The 16108-nt window shown below is 43.2% G+C and overlaps 4 protein-coding genes across 7 annotated transcripts; 1 reads left to right on the top strand and 3 right to left on the bottom strand.

Moving 5' to 3' along the window:
• Positions 1 to 206: 206 nt before the first annotated feature.
• MAPk-Ak2 (MAP kinase-activated protein kinase 2) lies at positions 207 to 3233 on the bottom strand. Of its 2 annotated transcripts, none has more exons than XM_015186818.2 (4): positions 3100 to 3233; positions 1253 to 1832; positions 766 to 1181; positions 207 to 710 (listed from the first exon to the last, which is right to left on the bottom strand). In XM_015186818.2, the coding sequence occupies exons 2-4, from the start codon at positions 1809 to 1811 to the stop codon at positions 609 to 611; spliced, it is 1077 nt and encodes a 358-aa protein (XP_015042304.1). In that variant the 5' UTR covers positions 1812 to 1832; positions 3100 to 3233; the 3' UTR covers positions 207 to 608. The 2 variants fall into 2 exon arrangements, with proteins under 2 accessions (XP_015042304.1, XP_001354449.2); XM_001354413.4 differs by lacking the exon at positions 3100 to 3233 and adding an exon at positions 2138 to 2301.
• A 436-nt stretch (positions 3234 to 3669) lies between these two features.
• Positions 3670 to 4575, top strand: bcn92 (LYR motif-containing protein bcn92). The gene is made up of 3 exons (XM_001354412.4): positions 3670 to 3953; positions 4022 to 4142; positions 4274 to 4575. Exons 1-3 carry the CDS (start codon positions 3874 to 3876, stop codon positions 4349 to 4351), a joined length of 279 nt encoding a protein of 92 aa, XP_001354448.1. The 5' UTR covers positions 3670 to 3873; the 3' UTR covers positions 4352 to 4575.
• A 7-nt stretch (positions 4576 to 4582) lies between these two features.
• Pgd (phosphogluconate dehydrogenase) lies at positions 4583 to 7642 on the bottom strand. The gene is made up of 3 exons (XM_001354411.3): positions 7455 to 7642; positions 7147 to 7370; positions 4583 to 5974 (listed from the first exon to the last, which is right to left on the bottom strand). The coding sequence occupies exons 1-3, from the start codon at positions 7460 to 7462 to the stop codon at positions 4761 to 4763; spliced, it is 1446 nt and encodes a 481-aa protein (XP_001354447.1). The 5' UTR covers positions 7463 to 7642; the 3' UTR covers positions 4583 to 4760.
• Positions 7643 to 9157: 1515 nt separating this feature from the next.
• D2hgdh (D-2-hydroxyglutaric acid dehydrogenase) lies at positions 9158 to 13785 on the bottom strand. 3 transcript variants are annotated; one of them, XM_015186816.2, is made up of 5 exons: positions 13641 to 13785; positions 11955 to 12162; positions 11590 to 11731; positions 9934 to 10627; positions 9158 to 9856 (listed from the first exon to the last, which is right to left on the bottom strand). In XM_015186816.2, exons 2-5 carry the CDS (start codon positions 12084 to 12086, stop codon positions 9283 to 9285), a joined length of 1542 nt encoding a protein of 513 aa, XP_015042302.1. In that variant the 5' UTR covers positions 12087 to 12162; positions 13641 to 13785; the 3' UTR covers positions 9158 to 9282. The 3 variants fall into 3 exon arrangements, with proteins under 3 accessions (XP_015042302.1, XP_015042300.1, XP_001354446.1); XM_015186814.2 differs by lacking the exon at positions 13641 to 13785 and adding an exon at positions 12238 to 12382; XM_001354410.4 differs by lacking the exon at positions 13641 to 13785 and adding an exon at positions 12219 to 12367.
• Between the last annotated feature and the right edge of the window lie 2323 nt (positions 13786 to 16108).

Below are 16108 nucleotides of genomic sequence, written 5' to 3'. Positions count from 1 at the left end.
TATATATATATATACATATTTATATATGTATACAATCAAAAGTGAAAAGTACACACTAATAAAAAAAAGTACATTACAAATTGCACGTTTACAAACGGAAACGAGAACATTTCACGCGACTGAAGAATACGAAATTTCTGCATTTCTCCAGCTAAAACTGGAAACATGTTCTCACTGCAGGGCTAGCTGGGCTAGGCTTGCTCTAGGCTTTCTACACGTTTCTTTTTTTTTTTTTTTGCTTAGTAAAGAGTTTTTTTTAAGTATGTTTTTCTTCTCAAAAAAAGAGCACTTTCCAGACTAAAAATATACCCTAAGAACCTTTTTTTTTGGAAATGGATTATACATACATTAGATAATGGACAAAGAAAGAAAACGTAACGTAACATAGCATGATGGAGTAGTTTTAGTTATAGTAGTAGTTGCTGTTGCTGTCGATAGTTATAGCAGTAATTATAGCGTACTGCAACGTTGTCCTCTTAAGTGGTAAAAACAACCATCGTCTGATTTGATGGCCTCTGTCGTGCCCTACGCCTCCTTCTATTTCTACCTATACCTCACTCTCACTCGGAGATTGGCCGTAGCAGTATGTGTTGCTCTGTTTGCTTTGTCTAGTTCCGTGCCGTAGCATTTGTTCCATAGATCTCCTCAATCTTTTTCCTCCGCTTTGTCAGGAGTGGATTGTTCGACTTGTCCAGCGCCTTAATTTGCATCTGCCAAAGAGAGGAGAATTAGTTTGTTACTCTAAGCCAAGCGTAATCGACTTACCTGATCGTAGTCCACTCGCATGGTGGCCAGGGAGCGGGTCATTTCCTCTTGTACCTCCGGCCAGGTCTCCTCACCCTCCTTGAGCATGCGGCCAGTGCACAGAGGTGTTTGTGGCACGGCATTGTACTGGGCAATCCACTTGTTGCGTATTACGTCTTGGATGCGCAAACGCTTGCTGGGGTCCACGTTCAGCATGCCCTTGATCAAATCCTTAGCCGACTGGCTAACGTTCGTCCATTCCGGATCGGGAAAATCGTACTGCCCTGTGCGGATGCGCTTCTTCATACCCGGCGAAATGGCTAAACCATTGTTGCTGTAGAACGGCGGAAAGCCGCACATTATAATGTACATGACCACTCCCAGCGACCAGATGTCGCAGCTTTTGTCGTATTTCTCAGGGCCCAGTACTTCGGGCGCTGCATAAAATAGAATTTGAATAAGCAGCCAGAACAGGATCCAATCGATCGATTCCTTTATTCTCACTCACCAACATAGTACGGTGTATAGCAGGGCGTTTGGAGGGTGTCATTGGTGAAGGTCTCTTTTGCAAAACCGAAGTCTGTCAGCTTCAGGATCGCATTTGGCTGGGATGTGGTGTAGAGCAAGTTCTCGGGCTTAAGATCGCGATGCGCGATATCGCGACTGTGCAGATAGTCTATTGCCGCACATATCTCGTGCATTATCTGTGCCGCCTCGCGTTCCGTAAAGGCCCCATCGGCCTTGTCCTGAATGCGCTGGAAGAGCTCACCGCCCTCCATGCATTCCATCACAACCAACAGACACTTTCGACCGCTGTACGTGTTTTCATAGACATCAATGATGTTGACGATGTGCTTGCAGCCACTCACACGCCAATGGAGATCGACCTCACGCCGGGCTTTCTCATTGTCCAGCAACACCTTGAGTGCATAGTTCTGTTTGGTGCGTCGATTGGTGCACTGTACTACCTTGCCGTTGATGCCCAGGCCAAGCACCGTGTCCGAGATCTCATAGTCGTCCACCAGGGCGCTTGTTTTCGGTTGCCGTTGATTCTGCAGCGAAAGCATTCTGATTGGGCTGATCTCTGACTGGAGTTTGACACAAAGATACAAATTATTAATAATGTGTGTGTTTCATCGCTTTAGCCCGCAAACGGTTTTGACACAGCCCCAACGGTCAGATAGGTGCTCCGCCCGCCATAAGATAACGTCACAGCGAAAGCGACCCAACGTAGGTAGCGATAAAACAATCAAAAAATAATGGCTGGTTAAAAAACCACGCAATCCGAGAACAAAAAGTTGCATTTTTATGGCGATTTGCCAATATGCAGATTAGATGAGAGCCGCCGAATACTCGATCTCGGTTTTAATCAAATTGCATGCAATCAGCTTACACAGCGTTCCCCGCCATTCGGTTTTCACAACCACTGTATGAGAGCTAGCGTTGGCAGGCCTCGGGCCCAATTAAGCGCACTCGGTGAATACTTTAAGATTTGAAAAATATTACACAATTTACATCTAACAGGCTGTCAGCGGATAATGGAGCGGGCAAGCAAGAAAACCGTAACTGCATATGTTCCACACTATCGAAACAGGAGAGTATCGAATTGGTACTATCGATAGGTGTGTGTGCCTTGGTGGAGCGGGAGAGAAAATCGTGGGGCAGAGCGAGAGAACTGTCTCTTTATTGTAGCATTAACGGTTCCAGCTGGAAAGAGAGGTAGCTGCAGACGAGCCAGTTATTATGCTACCAGGGGAGGCCGGTGTGTCTTATGGCCTTATTACAATGCCTTTACCGTAACTGCATATGCTCCACACTATTGGGCCGGGGAGTATCGCTATCGATACAATGCGTATGTGTATGTATGTTGGCGTATTCGTTTAGCTGTGTGAGTGGTTGTTTGGATCTGACGAAATTGATGGCCCTATATTTGTTCTTGCTTATTCGAGTACATTACGCACAGAACACACGCAGTTTTTTAGCCGTGAAAACCTTATTTGGTTTACTGCTGAATTGCGGGCAACCGACGCATTATCAGTCCAGTGTTCTTTCCACTTTCTCACACACACATAGACGGGGTTCACACGCGCGCACACAAATGCAAACAATGCGTCATGTTTTCTCACTAGTAACTAGTATTTTTCTATTTTTTTAGCGCCGATTTTCAATTTTCTCTCTCTCAATCTTCCTCTAGTTGGGCATACACAATAAGCAATGCATGGGGAATAGTTTTGAATGAGAGACATAGGTATTTAGTCTTTTCTGGACGTGAGGGCCCGCATTACAGTGATTTATTCTTTCTCGCCGAGAACTTATCATTATTACATTTTTATTCAGCTGTTTTTTTTTATTTACCTTAAGGTATTTGTTTTCAGCGTGCTATGTAACGAACAAAAAAAGAACAACAAACAACACGAAAATTATAGTTATTTGGAAAAACTATCGTCGCCACTGACGGTGTGACCATGAGCGCAGGACCAGAAAAATGCTGATTTATAACGAGTCTCACAATTACCAAACCATTTATGAATTAACCAAATCAATAGGTTAATGAATGCCTGTACAAAAATATGTGTAGTAGATTATATAATAGATCATTAAACAGTCTTTTTTCTAAATACCTACTCGCTTAATACCTAATCAAAGTGCATTTGTGGTAGGTATATATGCTGGTATATGCTAGACACATCTTCAGACATATACAAATATTCTCCGATACCATTTCTTGATAATCATTGGTCTTAAATTATGTATATTTGCTATCATGCTATTTGTTAAACTTGGAACATAGTATAGTGCAGCGACGTTATTCTCAATTAGTAATGCATGGACAATTGTCAGTGTGACCATAGCCCCAAAAATACCACACATTTTGCAGCAGCTGTTTGTGCAGATAGAATTTTTGTATTTTATGGTGGTATTTTGGTATTTTCCCGTTCCCCACCTTCTGCTATCATGTAAATTTTTATGTCATCAAGCGGCACAAAATAGAGAAAACAGAAACTCCCCCTTCACAGTAAAAATCGACCATAACACGATATTATTAATTAAAGCGCGCATAGAATTACACGCAGCACGTGCCACTTGCCCATTCGCTTTCCCCCTGCTTCACCTGCTCAGCATACCAAGATGTCAACACGTCGCCAGGCCATCACGCTGTACCGGAATTTAATGCGGGAATCTGAAAAGCTGCCTGCTTACAACTTTAGGTTCGTGTGTGATGAAATAGACTCACGATAATTGTGATAATTACACCCTATCTCACTCCCATCCATAGAATGTACGCTGTTCGCAAGATACGCGACACATTCCGCGCCAACAAGGCCATCCGAGACTTTGCTGAAATCGATCGAAAAATGGAGGCCGGCAAACAGAATCTGGAGCTGATACGGCGGCAGGTGAGTGGGTGCATCAGCGCGTCTGACCGCGTGCGCGCGTTGTCACTGACTGCTGCCTTATCGGATCGGGTTCTACATACGGCAATGTGATAAGTATTTCGGTTTGTTAACCTATTCCATGACGCTTGTAGGTCATCATCGGCCACCTCTACACGGCGGACAAGCTGGTGATCGAGAACAAGAAAACACTAAGCCCCTTGGATGACTGAGAGGATGCCACCAAGGAGGGCTTGCCCCTGGTGTACAAAAGCCTGTTCTCAGATTAATAATATATATATTTACAACTCGAAAGACTCGTTACTACACAATTCTAACTGGATAAAGCTTTTTGCTCATTGTTGATGATTTTATGGAAGCCAAGTTATATATGTAGGCCTTATTTTTGAACCACCAATGAAGGAATCGCTATAGTTTGCTAGCAAAAAAACACCAATTTAATATTATGTTTCAAAACAATATGAAATTATATATACATACATATATATTAACGTTATAAATAGGTACTGCTACCCTAAAAAAAAACAATTTTAACTTCCAACTAGTATCAGGGAGCAGCCCGAACACCAGCTTATGACATGGAATGTGGGTTTGGTGTGTGCGGGGGGACGGTATCAACGCCTATGCCTGATAGGTACTGGCCGATACATTGCCTCCGGTGCCCGTCCAGTTGGTGTGATGGAACTTGCCCTCGTCGCCAAGAAGCTCGTAGGTGTGGGCCCCAAAGTAGTCTCGCTGGGCCTGGAGAAGATTTGCGGGAAGCTTGGCGGTGCGATAGCCGTCGTAGAAGCTTAGGGCGGTGGAGAGCGCTGGCACTGGAATGCCCCAGCGGAAGGAATTGGCCACCACCTCGCGCCACGAGTCCTGGCCTCGCTCAATGGCCTTCTTGAAGAAGTCGTCCAGCAGGAGGTTGGACAGCTGCGGCTGCGATGTGTACGCGTCCTTGATGTTTCCCAGAAAGACGCTGCGTATGATGCAGCCGCCGCGCCACATCAGCGCAATACCACCGTAGTTCAGCCTCCAGTTGTTTTCCTTGGCCGCCTCCCGCATCAGCATAAATCCCTGCGCGTAACTAACAATTTTGGAGCAGTACAGAGCGTGCTTGATGTCGTCGAGGAACTTTGTCACATTTGCAACGCTCGGCTTCACTGAGGAACCCTTGAGCACACCGCTAGCATGGACGCGCTCCTGCTTGAGGGCGGATAGGCAGCGGGAGAAGACAGCCTCGCCAATGAGCGTCACGGGAACGCCGTATTGTAGGGCGGCAATGGCAGTCCATTTGCCCGTACCCTTCTGGCCGGCCGTATCCCGAATCCGTTCCAGCAGGTGTCCCTTGGTGTCTTTGTACTTCAGAATGTCGCGCGTGATCTCGATGAGGAAAGAGTCTAGCTCGGCCGAGTTCCACTTGCCGAACTCATCAGCCATCTGGGTGGCGGACAGACCCAGGCTCTGCATAATGTGGTAGGCCTCGCAGATTAACTGCATGTCTCCATACTCGATGCCATTGTGCACCATCTTGACAAAGTGGCCCGCACCCCCATCGCCGACCCACTCACAACAGGGCTCGCCATCAGCCTTGGCGCAGATGGCCTGAAAGATAGGCTTAATCAGGGGCCAGGCGGCTTCGTGTCCGCCGGGCATCAGGGAGGGTCCGTGACGGGCACCCTCCTCGCCTCCGCTGACGCCTGAGCCCACAAAAAGCAGTCCCAGTTTCTCCAACTCGGCGCAGCGACGCGATGTGTCCTGGTACTCAGAGTTGCCGCCATCAATAATCACATCGCCGCGGGAAAGCAGCGGCACTAGTTGCTCGATGAAGTCGTCGACGGCGCTGCCGGCTGGAACGGGATTGGAAAAGCATAGAGCACGATTAGTCAAGGTTAATTGGCTGTTCTGCCGATTGAAATAGTCACGCAGCCAGCCCGAAGCAAGGCTAACCTTGATTTGAGGTCACCTACAAGTCGTTCCTTGCCGGACTCTGCGAGCCAAGCACTTCTCCAACCCCAGATAAGGCCAACAAGTATTTGTGATAGCATTTCATCTATCTATCTAGCGGTCGTTTTTAGGGATGTACACATGTACATAGTATGTACTTATGTACATATGTATTTAATAAGAATGAATCACTGGCAGTGTGTGAAAGATTGGCGGGATAAACGAGCGAAGGGGATGGCTGAAGAGAGTTGAGAGCGAGGAAATCCCCTCTGCAATAGCCTGCCTCTTCAGGTGTGACCTATAATGAATGTCAAAGAATTTCGGTTCGTAGGCGAGCAGTCTTTGCGTTCCATATAGCAGAGATAAGTCGCGCACGTTGATAAGCATACGAGAGCATCAATATTTGCCAACGCGTGCGTGCATGTGTGTGCAATTTGCAGTAGAGATGAGAATCACTTGTGTGGAGCAACAGTGAAAGTCACTCCATGTATTTAACGTAGTATGTGTGGGTGAGGAGTAGCTGTGAAAGTGATTGCATCTGTTGTGCAAGTTTATGAGCCGGCTTATGAATATTTAATGGTTTCGTTGTAACGATTGTTGTTTCTTTAGTACAGACTTGCTCTTCTTTACTTTAGAGTGGAGCTCTAAAAAATTACATATTTAGTTTTGCATGTATTTTGGTGGATTCGTGCTTTTAGACCCATGCCTCGTCTCCATTGCATACAAAAATCGCACTACTCAAATCACAGCTGAAAAGGAATACTGAGATTAGAGCAGCAATAACAACAACCGTTGATATCGTTTAGTCGAAAGCTTAGTCTCTCTCTCCATTTCTTACATGCCATGCCCTATCCCGCACATTGCGTTCAACTTGCAAGCGCAAAAAATACAGCAGATATAAACCGAATAATGACATTGCTTTGACTTCCACACAAACATAAAAACACTCACACACGTAGAGGAGCAGGGTACAAAAGCGATCGCTTCACGCCACTCCAAAAAAAAAATAAAATACAAGCCAAGCGCTTAAAACAGCAGGTTTTAAAACCAAAAATTTCACTTAATTTCAACTTACCCTTGACCAACAGCATAATTTTTCGCGGCGTTTTTAGCTTCTCGACCATGTCCTTCAGTGACTCAGCGCCAATCACATTTGTGCCTTTGGCCTCGTTAGCGAGAAACTCTTTGACCTTGGCCACCGTGCGGTTGTAGGCGCACACAACAAACCCCTTCTCGTCCATATTCAATATGAGATTCTGGCCCATCACGGCCAGTCCAATAAGTGCAATATCAGCTTTTCTGTGCAGAAACAGGGGAAATGCAACAGGTTCAACAACGGGTGTTAATTTCTTTCACTTTTTCTGTTTCGTTAGTTCCGCTTACCCGCTCATCTTGTCGCTTCCTTTTTGTCAAAACAATAAATATGTATTTGGGAATTCAAATTGGTTTCTGATGTTTTTTTCGGTGCTTTTGTAGTATGTTTTTTTTATCGCGATCTGCCACTAGCGTTGCCAACTCTACGTGTGGACTGTAGCTTTTGCCGATTTAAAGTGCCGCTCGGTTGGACGGCGCACAGCGATAAATGCCAAAGCGGCGAAACGACGCACAGTGGGGCCTCAGCCGAAAAGAAGCGACAAAAGTCAAAGAAGTTTTTGAGCGCCCTTGAAGCCAAAACTGTGACAAAATAAATATATAAATAATATAAAAATAAACAATTCGACCTAGCTTTTAAAAGTTTTTTTTAAACATAAAATTATTATGTATATAGCAATTGACCAATAAAATTGTTTATCAATAAAATAAATGATGTTGCATTTTATAAGGAAAATATGCGCATTTCGGTGCAACTTTGACAATGTTTTGTCAATTTTTATTCATGCTAAAAAAATTTGGAAGAAAATATCTTTATTCGTTCAGTAATTTATCACTTGGCAAGCTGAAAGGGCCGAAGGCCCCACTGTGCCACGAGCGCGTGCTTTTGCCCCAGCCGAACCGTGTGTGTGTGTTAATAGAGCTTTGGCAGCAGCGCCACTCACTCCACCTTGAGCCGCCCTCTGTCGTCTGCTACGTCTCGACAGAGACGCTAGAGCTTTCTCCGTTCTCTCTGTGTGGATCATGAACTTCACCCTTGACCGACCGTTAAAGTTTCGCCGCAGAAAGCTGTGTGCTTAAATCACGTTTGAGCTTTCTGGCGTTCAGACACTGAGTTACTGTGTACTTTTCGTTAAGATCTGAAATTGAAAATCCGCCTGAAAAAAATCGATAGATTGTAAGACCCAATTTATATGTACATTTGTATATATATATACATATATGTACAACTCTACATTTATACCCGATACATAGTCGGTATGGCTCTCCTCCGCCGAACGGCACTAACATTGAACGACACTACAAAAAGTACGTGCGAGAGAGAAAGAAAATCAGTCAGAACGTTTTGTCGGGCACTGTGTAAATACACTTGTGTAGATTCGATATCATAGGAGTGTGGATACCAAATTTTGGTTGCTCTAGCTTTTAGAGTCTCTTAAATTTAGACGCTCACTTTTATCGATAAGTGAAGCCGACCATGAAACGTGTGTGTTAGAAAGAGACAGAGCGAGAACGAATAAAACTGTTTTCTTCATTCTGGCTATAATGATACGATCTGAATCTGGTTCAGATTCTGCCGTTTAGAAGATATAATCATTTTTTACGATTCTGCGTTTTTGGGTTTCTTGTATCTTTGAAATTGTGGATGCAACAGATTTTCGTCCTTTGTGGGGGTGCAAGGAGGCAAAATTTTGAAATACACTTGTAACATAGCATATTAAAGAAGTCTGGATACAAAATGTCGTTGCTCTAGCTCTTATAGTCTCTAAGCACTAGGCGCTCACAGAGACGGACAAACAGACAGACGGACGGACGGACAGCAAGACATGGCTCTATCTACTCGGCTATTGATGCTTAAACGATTCCTTCGGGACGTCTGGACGTTATAAAAATCGATACTAGCATTTAATATAAATTTTACAGTTATGTAAATTGTTCGATTTTTACTATTATTAAAAGTTGTCACTCTTTCGACCGAGCCCAATAAAATGATCTTTTTCACATTTTATTAAGTATACTTTACACGGATTACAAATTACAATTAACAAAAAAAATTAGCACAAAGAAAGGGGATTTTTGAGATGGTATCTTTATCTATCACTTTATTTCGGTGCACAGCTTAGTTGAGAACCTTGTACGGGTTAAGAATGCCGTTAGGGTCAAGGAGCTTCTTCATTTCGCGCATCCAGTCGATGGCCACCACATTCTTCGAGTAATGTAGATAGTCCTTCTTGAGGAAGCCTATGCCATGCTCGGCACTAATGCTGCCCTTCAGCTTGGAGGTGTACTCGTAGACGAAGGGTTCGACACGCTTGTAGATCTCGTCGTTGAACTCTTCGCAGGAGACATTCAGATGCAGGTTGGAGTCGCCCAGGTGGCCGTAGCCGCACACGATGGTGGCCAGGGAGCCGCAGCGCTCCCGCATCACGTCCACGATGTTGTAGAAATCGCGCAGTGGCAGGGAGATGTCGTACTTGAAGCAAAAGCTCTTCTCGATAAGCCCCAAGGGTACCATTTCGCGTATCTTCCAGATCTCCTGCACCTTGCCGGGATCGCCGGTGACAGTGCCGTCCTGGATTTCACCCCTCTCCATACCATCGCCGATAAACTGATTGATCTTCTCCTCGTCGTGGTCGCCGTTGCTGCCCGAGGTCTCGATTAGCATGTAAAATGGAAAGCCCGAGATGGGGGCGCTGTCAGAACAAACAGATTAAGAATAATTCTATGATATTTGTTTCTAGAAGATCCTTGCCGAATCAGAGCCACTTACTTGAGGAACTTGAACTGCTGTAGAGCCGTGTTCAGGGCTCGCTCGTCTATCAGCTCGCAGGAGCTGAGGATCTCCCCAAGGTTACGCTTGGCGCTGACGAACGTTTTGAGGACGTCATCGAACGAGTTCAGCCCGATGAAGGCCACGTTGACGGCCTTCGAGGAGTGTGGACACAGCATCGAAAGCTTCGTGATCACTCCCAGCGTGCCCTCGGACCCGATGAACAGGTGCTTCATATGGTATCCCGTATTGTCCTTCTTAAAGTTCGACATTAAGTCGAGCACCTGGCCGTTGGCCAGCACAGCCTCCACGCCCAGCACAGAGCCGTGCAAGTTACCGTACCTCACCACACGCACTCCGCCCGCATTCGTCGACACATTTCCACCGATGTGGCAGCTGGCCTTGGCACCCAGGTCCAGCGGTACCGTCAGACCCACGTCCCTGGCCCGCTGGTCGAAGTTCTCCAGAATGCAGCCCGACTCGACGACCGCAATGCCCGTGACCTCGTCCACGGACAGCACCTTGTTCAGCCGCTGAAGGGACAACACAATCTCATCACAGATGGGCACCGACCCGCCCACCAGTCCCGTATTGCCGCCCTGGGGCACCACGGCCAGCTTCCGTTCGTTGCAGTGCCTCAGAATGGCGGCTACTTCCTCAGTGTTGCCGGGCTTCAGGACCAGCTTGCTGTTGCCTGAAACGATAAATGACTCAATCAGAATAAACAAGAAGACAGAGTTCTTGATAACATAAAAGCTGTACGAAAGTTAAGAAAATCGTTCTGAATGTTTGACGACAAACTAGGTGAACTACATATATATCCATCGAAAAATTGAAAAGTTTAGCTAATAGAATCTTATGAAATGAATAAAACCATTGTAATAAACCAGTAAGTAAGCGCGTGGGCGTCGTGTTTAGCCACTGCAAATTGTTCCCTCTGACTATAATTATAATCTGATCTGATCTAGATTCGGCCAACTGCTAGATATGGTCATTCTCGTATCTTCAAAATTGTTGATGCCACAAATCTTCGTTCTTAATGGGGGCGGACGAGGGTGGGTCGAACTTTTTAAATAAACTTGTAACAGTGAGATCTAACAGGTGTGTGGATACCAAACTTGGGTACTTTAGCTCTAATAGTCTGAGATCTGGGGATGCCAAAGATTTTCGTCCTTTGCAGGGGCGGAAGGCGGTGGTGCAAAATTTTTAAATACACTTGTGTGTTGTTTGGCTCATTCTGGCTGTAATAATGATACGATCTGTTTCAGATCCGGCAGTCTAGAAGATAGTCATTCTCTATAATTCTATTTGGTTTTCTCCTGACTTGAAAAAAGTGGATGCCACAGAGTTTAGGTCCTTTGCGGGGCGAAAGGCGGGGCGAAGTTTTGAAATACTCTTGTAACAGTGAGATATCACAGGAGTCTGGATCAAAAATTTTTTTGCTCTAGCTCTCATTGTCTCTGAGAACTAGGCGCTCACGCTGACCAAGAATATATATACTTCATGGGGTCGGAAACGCTTCCTTCTGGGCGTTACACAAATCCATTTTCCCGACAAATCTAATATACCCTTCTCTTTGAGTATCGGGTATAAAAAGAAGAAAAGGATACGGAAACAGAAGAGTTATCCCTATTTTTCGTATGCCCATTAGCATACCACGTATCCGCTTGAGAAAGCAAATGTTGTATCCCTCCAGATCTTCGGTGAGGACATGATTCTTGCCCAGCAGCTTCTCAAAGTGGGTCACATCCTTGTCGCTCAGAGCGGCATAGTTGCCACGTTGCACATTGTCCGTGATCTACAATAAAAGAGTGGCATGGCATACATTTTGAGCACAACTGTACGGGGGAGGAGTGGACGCTGGTTTTCGAAGATGGTGGTGATGTCACAGAGCGTGTCCGGGGGACTCAACCACCATTTGAAAAAACGGATTGGATTTTTGCGATGCCACGCCCACGTTGCAACCACCACCATTCACAGCGCAAACAGAACTGACCGTGCTACGAAAACTCCTTGCCTACCTGTGTGAGCTCCGGCATCGGCGCCCCGCTGCCCGCCATCGTCCTTACGGTCGTTTTCGTCTGTGTGGGCGGACGCAGCAGGGGGGCGGTGGTCGCTAATCTGCGCATTTGCAGGAGCCGCTGGAAGCGCATGGTGTATGTGGAGCGGGACTTCAGGGGGAACCAAACTACCTGTATTCTTTATTTCTTCCTTCTTTGGTCACAAAGGCTGCAATGAGAGAGGAACGCCAGTCAGCCGAACGATCGCCCACACGAAATTCTTACTAGTATAAATCTTAAGAACCTCCACTTGACGTGCTTATGAATACACCACTCCGCAACGCAGCCCGTATCACACTGATAGCGCCACACAGAGAACTCATAGAACTTTTCCACTGTCCAGACGTCAGACCCGACGCTCTATCGCAGTGATAGTGGCCCACTACCACCACTGACACCACTATCAGTCCCCCACTTGTGGTGGCATTAACGCGTGCATAAAAATTATCATATTTATTTTGGGACATACACACATACACACACAGTCAGGCAAAACGCAAAGCAAAAGCAAACAATGGTCCGGCCGGTTCGGGTCTGGTCTGGTTTCGGGTCGAAAAGTGCAGCCCAGAGTCAACATTTTTATGATTGCCCTTGGTTTACCGTTAGGTAAAGGTAAAACCAGAATATTGTTTACAAACTCCTTTGGAAAATACAAATTTCTACCTGCTCGAAAATGATCTCGGATCTGTCTTCATTGGTCATGGGGATTAAGAAAAACGATTGTTGTATGGCTTGTGATTGCCGGGAAAGTATACGTAGTGAAAAAGAACCATCAAAGTACGGCTATAATAATAAATACATATGTACATATGAATAAGTTCGATTTTTACTTATATGTATATAAATAATGAATTTATTTATATAACCGAAATTAATAATATACTTGATGAGATCGGAAAATACTTCCCTCGCTATTTTGTGAAGGGTAGTTACTTTTTTAACCCTAAATTTAAATATTAATTAATTAAAAGCTAATGTGCCAATACTTTGGCCCAATTTTATACTTTTTTTCGATAAAAAAAATGTTAAAAAATAATTTAATAAAATTACGCTTATAAAAATTATCCAATCTTATATAAAAAATATTTGTTTATCGTTAATTTCATTCCTTTTTTAAACAAGTTTTTACAAATTTGTTTGTTTATTGAGTATTTTCCGCTCTTTCCACTCATATGTGTGTTTATTACATCGAAATAATCTCCGTCTTGGTATGGGTGCACGCGTGTCCGAGAGAAGAGTGTATCAAAATACTCGCCTAACAGGTAGATGATAAGCGAGAGATAGCGTATTAGGGCAGAACCTATGTGAAACCGGTTGTAAAACCAAACATCAATTTAATCAATTCGATTCAATGTCATTACTTATCGCGTAGAGTTAATCGAAATGTACACACAAATAAATCCTCACAAGTGGGAGTGAACAATAAACGTATGGTAGCTTTTTTTTTACCATTAAACTGGATGAATTTTGTATAATCACCATTGAGATATGTAGAGAAATGGGTGCCATATCAAGGAGAGCTACACGCGCCTACCAAAACAAACACAAAATCTCTCTCTCTCTTTCTTTTCTCTCTATCTCTCTGAACTTTTTGACTCTGGAATGGAAAATCACCGAAAACACACACTTGTTGTAATTCACACATACAATTTGTATTAGCCTGGCGATTAAGACAGATTAGGGAAATTCTCTCCCAATATCAAAATATTCCTGTGACTGGTTTTGATTGCGAGTGCAATTGAGCAAAGCGTTTAAATCGTTATCAGAACAATTAAAACTAAACATCGACTAAACGTGCCACAACGAGGGAGGCGGAAACTACATATGTATATCCCATATGATCGCGGTTAAAGCTCTCTCTCTCTCTCCCGCGATAATTGAGCTTTTGTAGTTTGAACCATCGAAGAGAGGAGAGAATATATACCTACATACATATGTAAGGTGATGTACCTAAGAATGTCAAATACGTGTAGAAATACATAGCTTTATACGACTTTTTGCAAAACAAATTCCGGACAGATTCCAACATTGGGCCATGATTTTGTTCTATAATGGGAACCTCTCGGTTACGCTCAGTCTGTTACGGCAAGAGTGGGGAGTTGGTGGAACCAGCCTTATCTCATAAACAAATCCTGAAATAAGTAAATAATAATGATAATATATTTAAATATCATGAAATCTAAATCGAAGGGAGCTTGCCAAAATGTTGTAGAAATATGAAAAATTTAAGGAGATGCATTTTTAATGACTATTGTCTTAAATAAGCTTTAATAGAATAAATATATAAATACTCATCAAATAATCACGTCAATAATAATGTATTACTCAAAAAACAAACTAGTACAAATTACACGTTAGGGGTGCGGTAGGGGATACAATTTACAGGTTTTTATCCTTTGTGTGTGACGGAAAGGGGTGGAGCGAAATTGTGAAATTTACTTGTAACAGTGAGATCTAACAAGAGTGTGGATACAAAATTTGGTTGCTCTAGCTTTAATAGTCTCTGAGATCTGTGGATGCCACAGATTTTCGTCGTTTGCGGGGGCGAAAGGGGGTGCAACGAAATTTTGAAATACACTTGTAACAGTGGCATATCACAGAATGATGAATACAGAATGTCGTTGCTCTTGCTCTAGCTCTCTTCAGACGGACAGAAAGACATGGCTCTATCTACTCGTCTATTGATGATTTGAAAGAATATATACACTTTATAGGGTCGGAAACTATTCCTTCTGGACGTTACACACATCCAATTTCACCAGAAATCTAATATACCCCTATACTCATTTTGAGTATCGGGTATAAATAGGTGATTGGAAAAAATTAGGGAACGTTGGAAACCAAATTTGCGTATACAACATTACTCTACCAAACACGTCTCATTGCATTGATAGTTCACAAAATACTAACACATTTCTATTGCAAAAAGGGAATTCCCCTAAATTTCCACAAAAAGGGAATTACCCTAATTTAATAAGTTTAAACAATTTAATTGTAATAACTCAAATTGCCGTTCTTAAAAGATGATACACTTGAATATGACTCTCATATTGAAAACATTTTTAATTTGAATGTGGTCGCGAACGACATCGACAAAATTCTCAAAAATCAATTAGAGTGTTCTTATTATGAGAAAGAACTTTGGGTTATGGTAAGTCCTTTTCAAAGGACGAAAAATCGAATATAAAAGCATCGAAGGATGTAGGTAGGTAGGTAGGATGTAATGAAAATACATAAGTGAGAAAATTTATAAAACTAGGTGTGTTCTGAGTGATTTCATAAAGAACTGGTCAAATTATGGCAAAAAAATAAAAAACCGAACCAAAATACTTTCGAGGTCGCTATACGATCTGTTCTGCGAGCTTGATAAAAAATCAACTGGCCCGCGCCGTAATAGGAGATTGCTCACCACAGCATAATAGAGCTCACACTACTGTGAAAACGATCCAATTGTAATTCCTCTTTGCTCCTCACTTCCTTTACTTCCTTAAGTCCTTAAAAATATAAAAAAGAAACCCTTATGACCCTTAAAAATTCAATATTTGCTCCTTTGAAAATGCTATATAGCGACAGTTTCTACTTCACGCCTTATAAATATTTCAAAAGCACAGGAGTATTCTAAGTTTTCGTCCGTAAGCTGAGGTTTTTTATTAATTACAGTCCCTTAAGGTGTGGAGGCTTCGAAAAAAAACACGTTTTATTATTTTAGCACTGGCTTAAAGTACAGTTAAAGATTTTTAAATCGAGTTTTAGTCATGTATTTTAGATGCGGCTCCCAGAACAGAACGCACATATGCGTTAATAGATACGTACATATATGAGTTGCTACATATTGACAAAATAATAATAAATTAATTAGGAACTAATTATAACCGATTAAAACCATTTAATTTTTAAACACTACCCTTTAGTTTCTTCTACCTATTTGATGAAGTTTGCTGCAATCAGAGTTGATATATAGAAAAATTCGCCGATCTTGCCATTATCTGCACCCCTCTCGATAGTTGAAGATGAGCAGCTGCCACAAATCGTGTAAATGATAGAAGATATAACATTATCTTTCAATTTTCTCAGTCCATTTATTAGTCCGCACGCCGAAATTCCATCATTTTGAC

Source organism: Drosophila pseudoobscura, chromosome X, assembly GCF_009870125.1.
Source record: "Drosophila pseudoobscura strain MV-25-SWS-2005 chromosome X, UCI_Dpse_MV25, whole genome shotgun sequence".
Taxonomy (NCBI): domain Eukaryota; kingdom Metazoa; phylum Arthropoda; class Insecta; order Diptera; family Drosophilidae; genus Drosophila; species Drosophila pseudoobscura.
This window is presented reverse-complemented; position numbering and strand designations above follow the sequence as displayed.

Bases quoted from the DNA above. Each gene is read 5' to 3' on its own strand.
- bcn92 (XM_001354412.4), top strand. From the start codon at position 3,874: ATGTCAACACGTCGCCAGGCCATCACGCTGTACCGGAATTTAATGCGG. The intron at 3,954-4,021 runs GTTCGTGTGTGA...TCCCATCCATAG, and splicing joins CTGCCTGCTTACAACTTTAG to AATGTACGCTGTTCGCAAGA. The intron at 4,143-4,273 runs GTGAGTGGGTGC...TGACGCTTGTAG, and splicing joins TGGAGCTGATACGGCGGCAG to GTCATCATCGGCCACCTCTA.
- Pgd (XM_001354411.3), bottom strand. The intron at 5,975-7,146 runs GTAAGTTGAAAT...ATCCCGTTCCAG, and splicing joins AATTATGCTGTTGGTCAAGG to CCGGCAGCGCCGTCGACGAC.
- D2hgdh (XM_015186816.2), bottom strand. From the start codon at position 12,086: ATGCGCTTCCAGCGGCTCCTGCAAATGCGCAGATTAGCGACCACCGCC. The intron at 11,732-11,954 runs GTAGGCAAGGAG...CTTTTATTGTAG, and splicing joins CGATGCCGGAGCTCACACAG to ATCACGGACAATGTGCAACG. The intron at 10,628-11,589 runs GTATGCTAATGG...TTATCGTTTCAG, and splicing joins CTTTCTCAAGCGGATACGTG to GCAACAGCAAGCTGGTCCTG.
- MAPk-Ak2 (XM_015186818.2), bottom strand. From the start codon at position 1,811: ATGCTTTCGCTGCAGAATCAACGGCAACCGAAAACAAGCGCCCTGGTG. The intron at 1,182-1,252 runs GTGAGTGAGAAT...TATTTTATGCAG, and splicing joins CTATACACCGTACTATGTTG to CGCCCGAAGTACTGGGCCCT. The intron at 711-765 runs GTAAGTCGATTA...TCTCTTTGGCAG, and splicing joins TGCGAGTGGACTACGATCAG to ATGCAAATTAAGGCGCTGGA.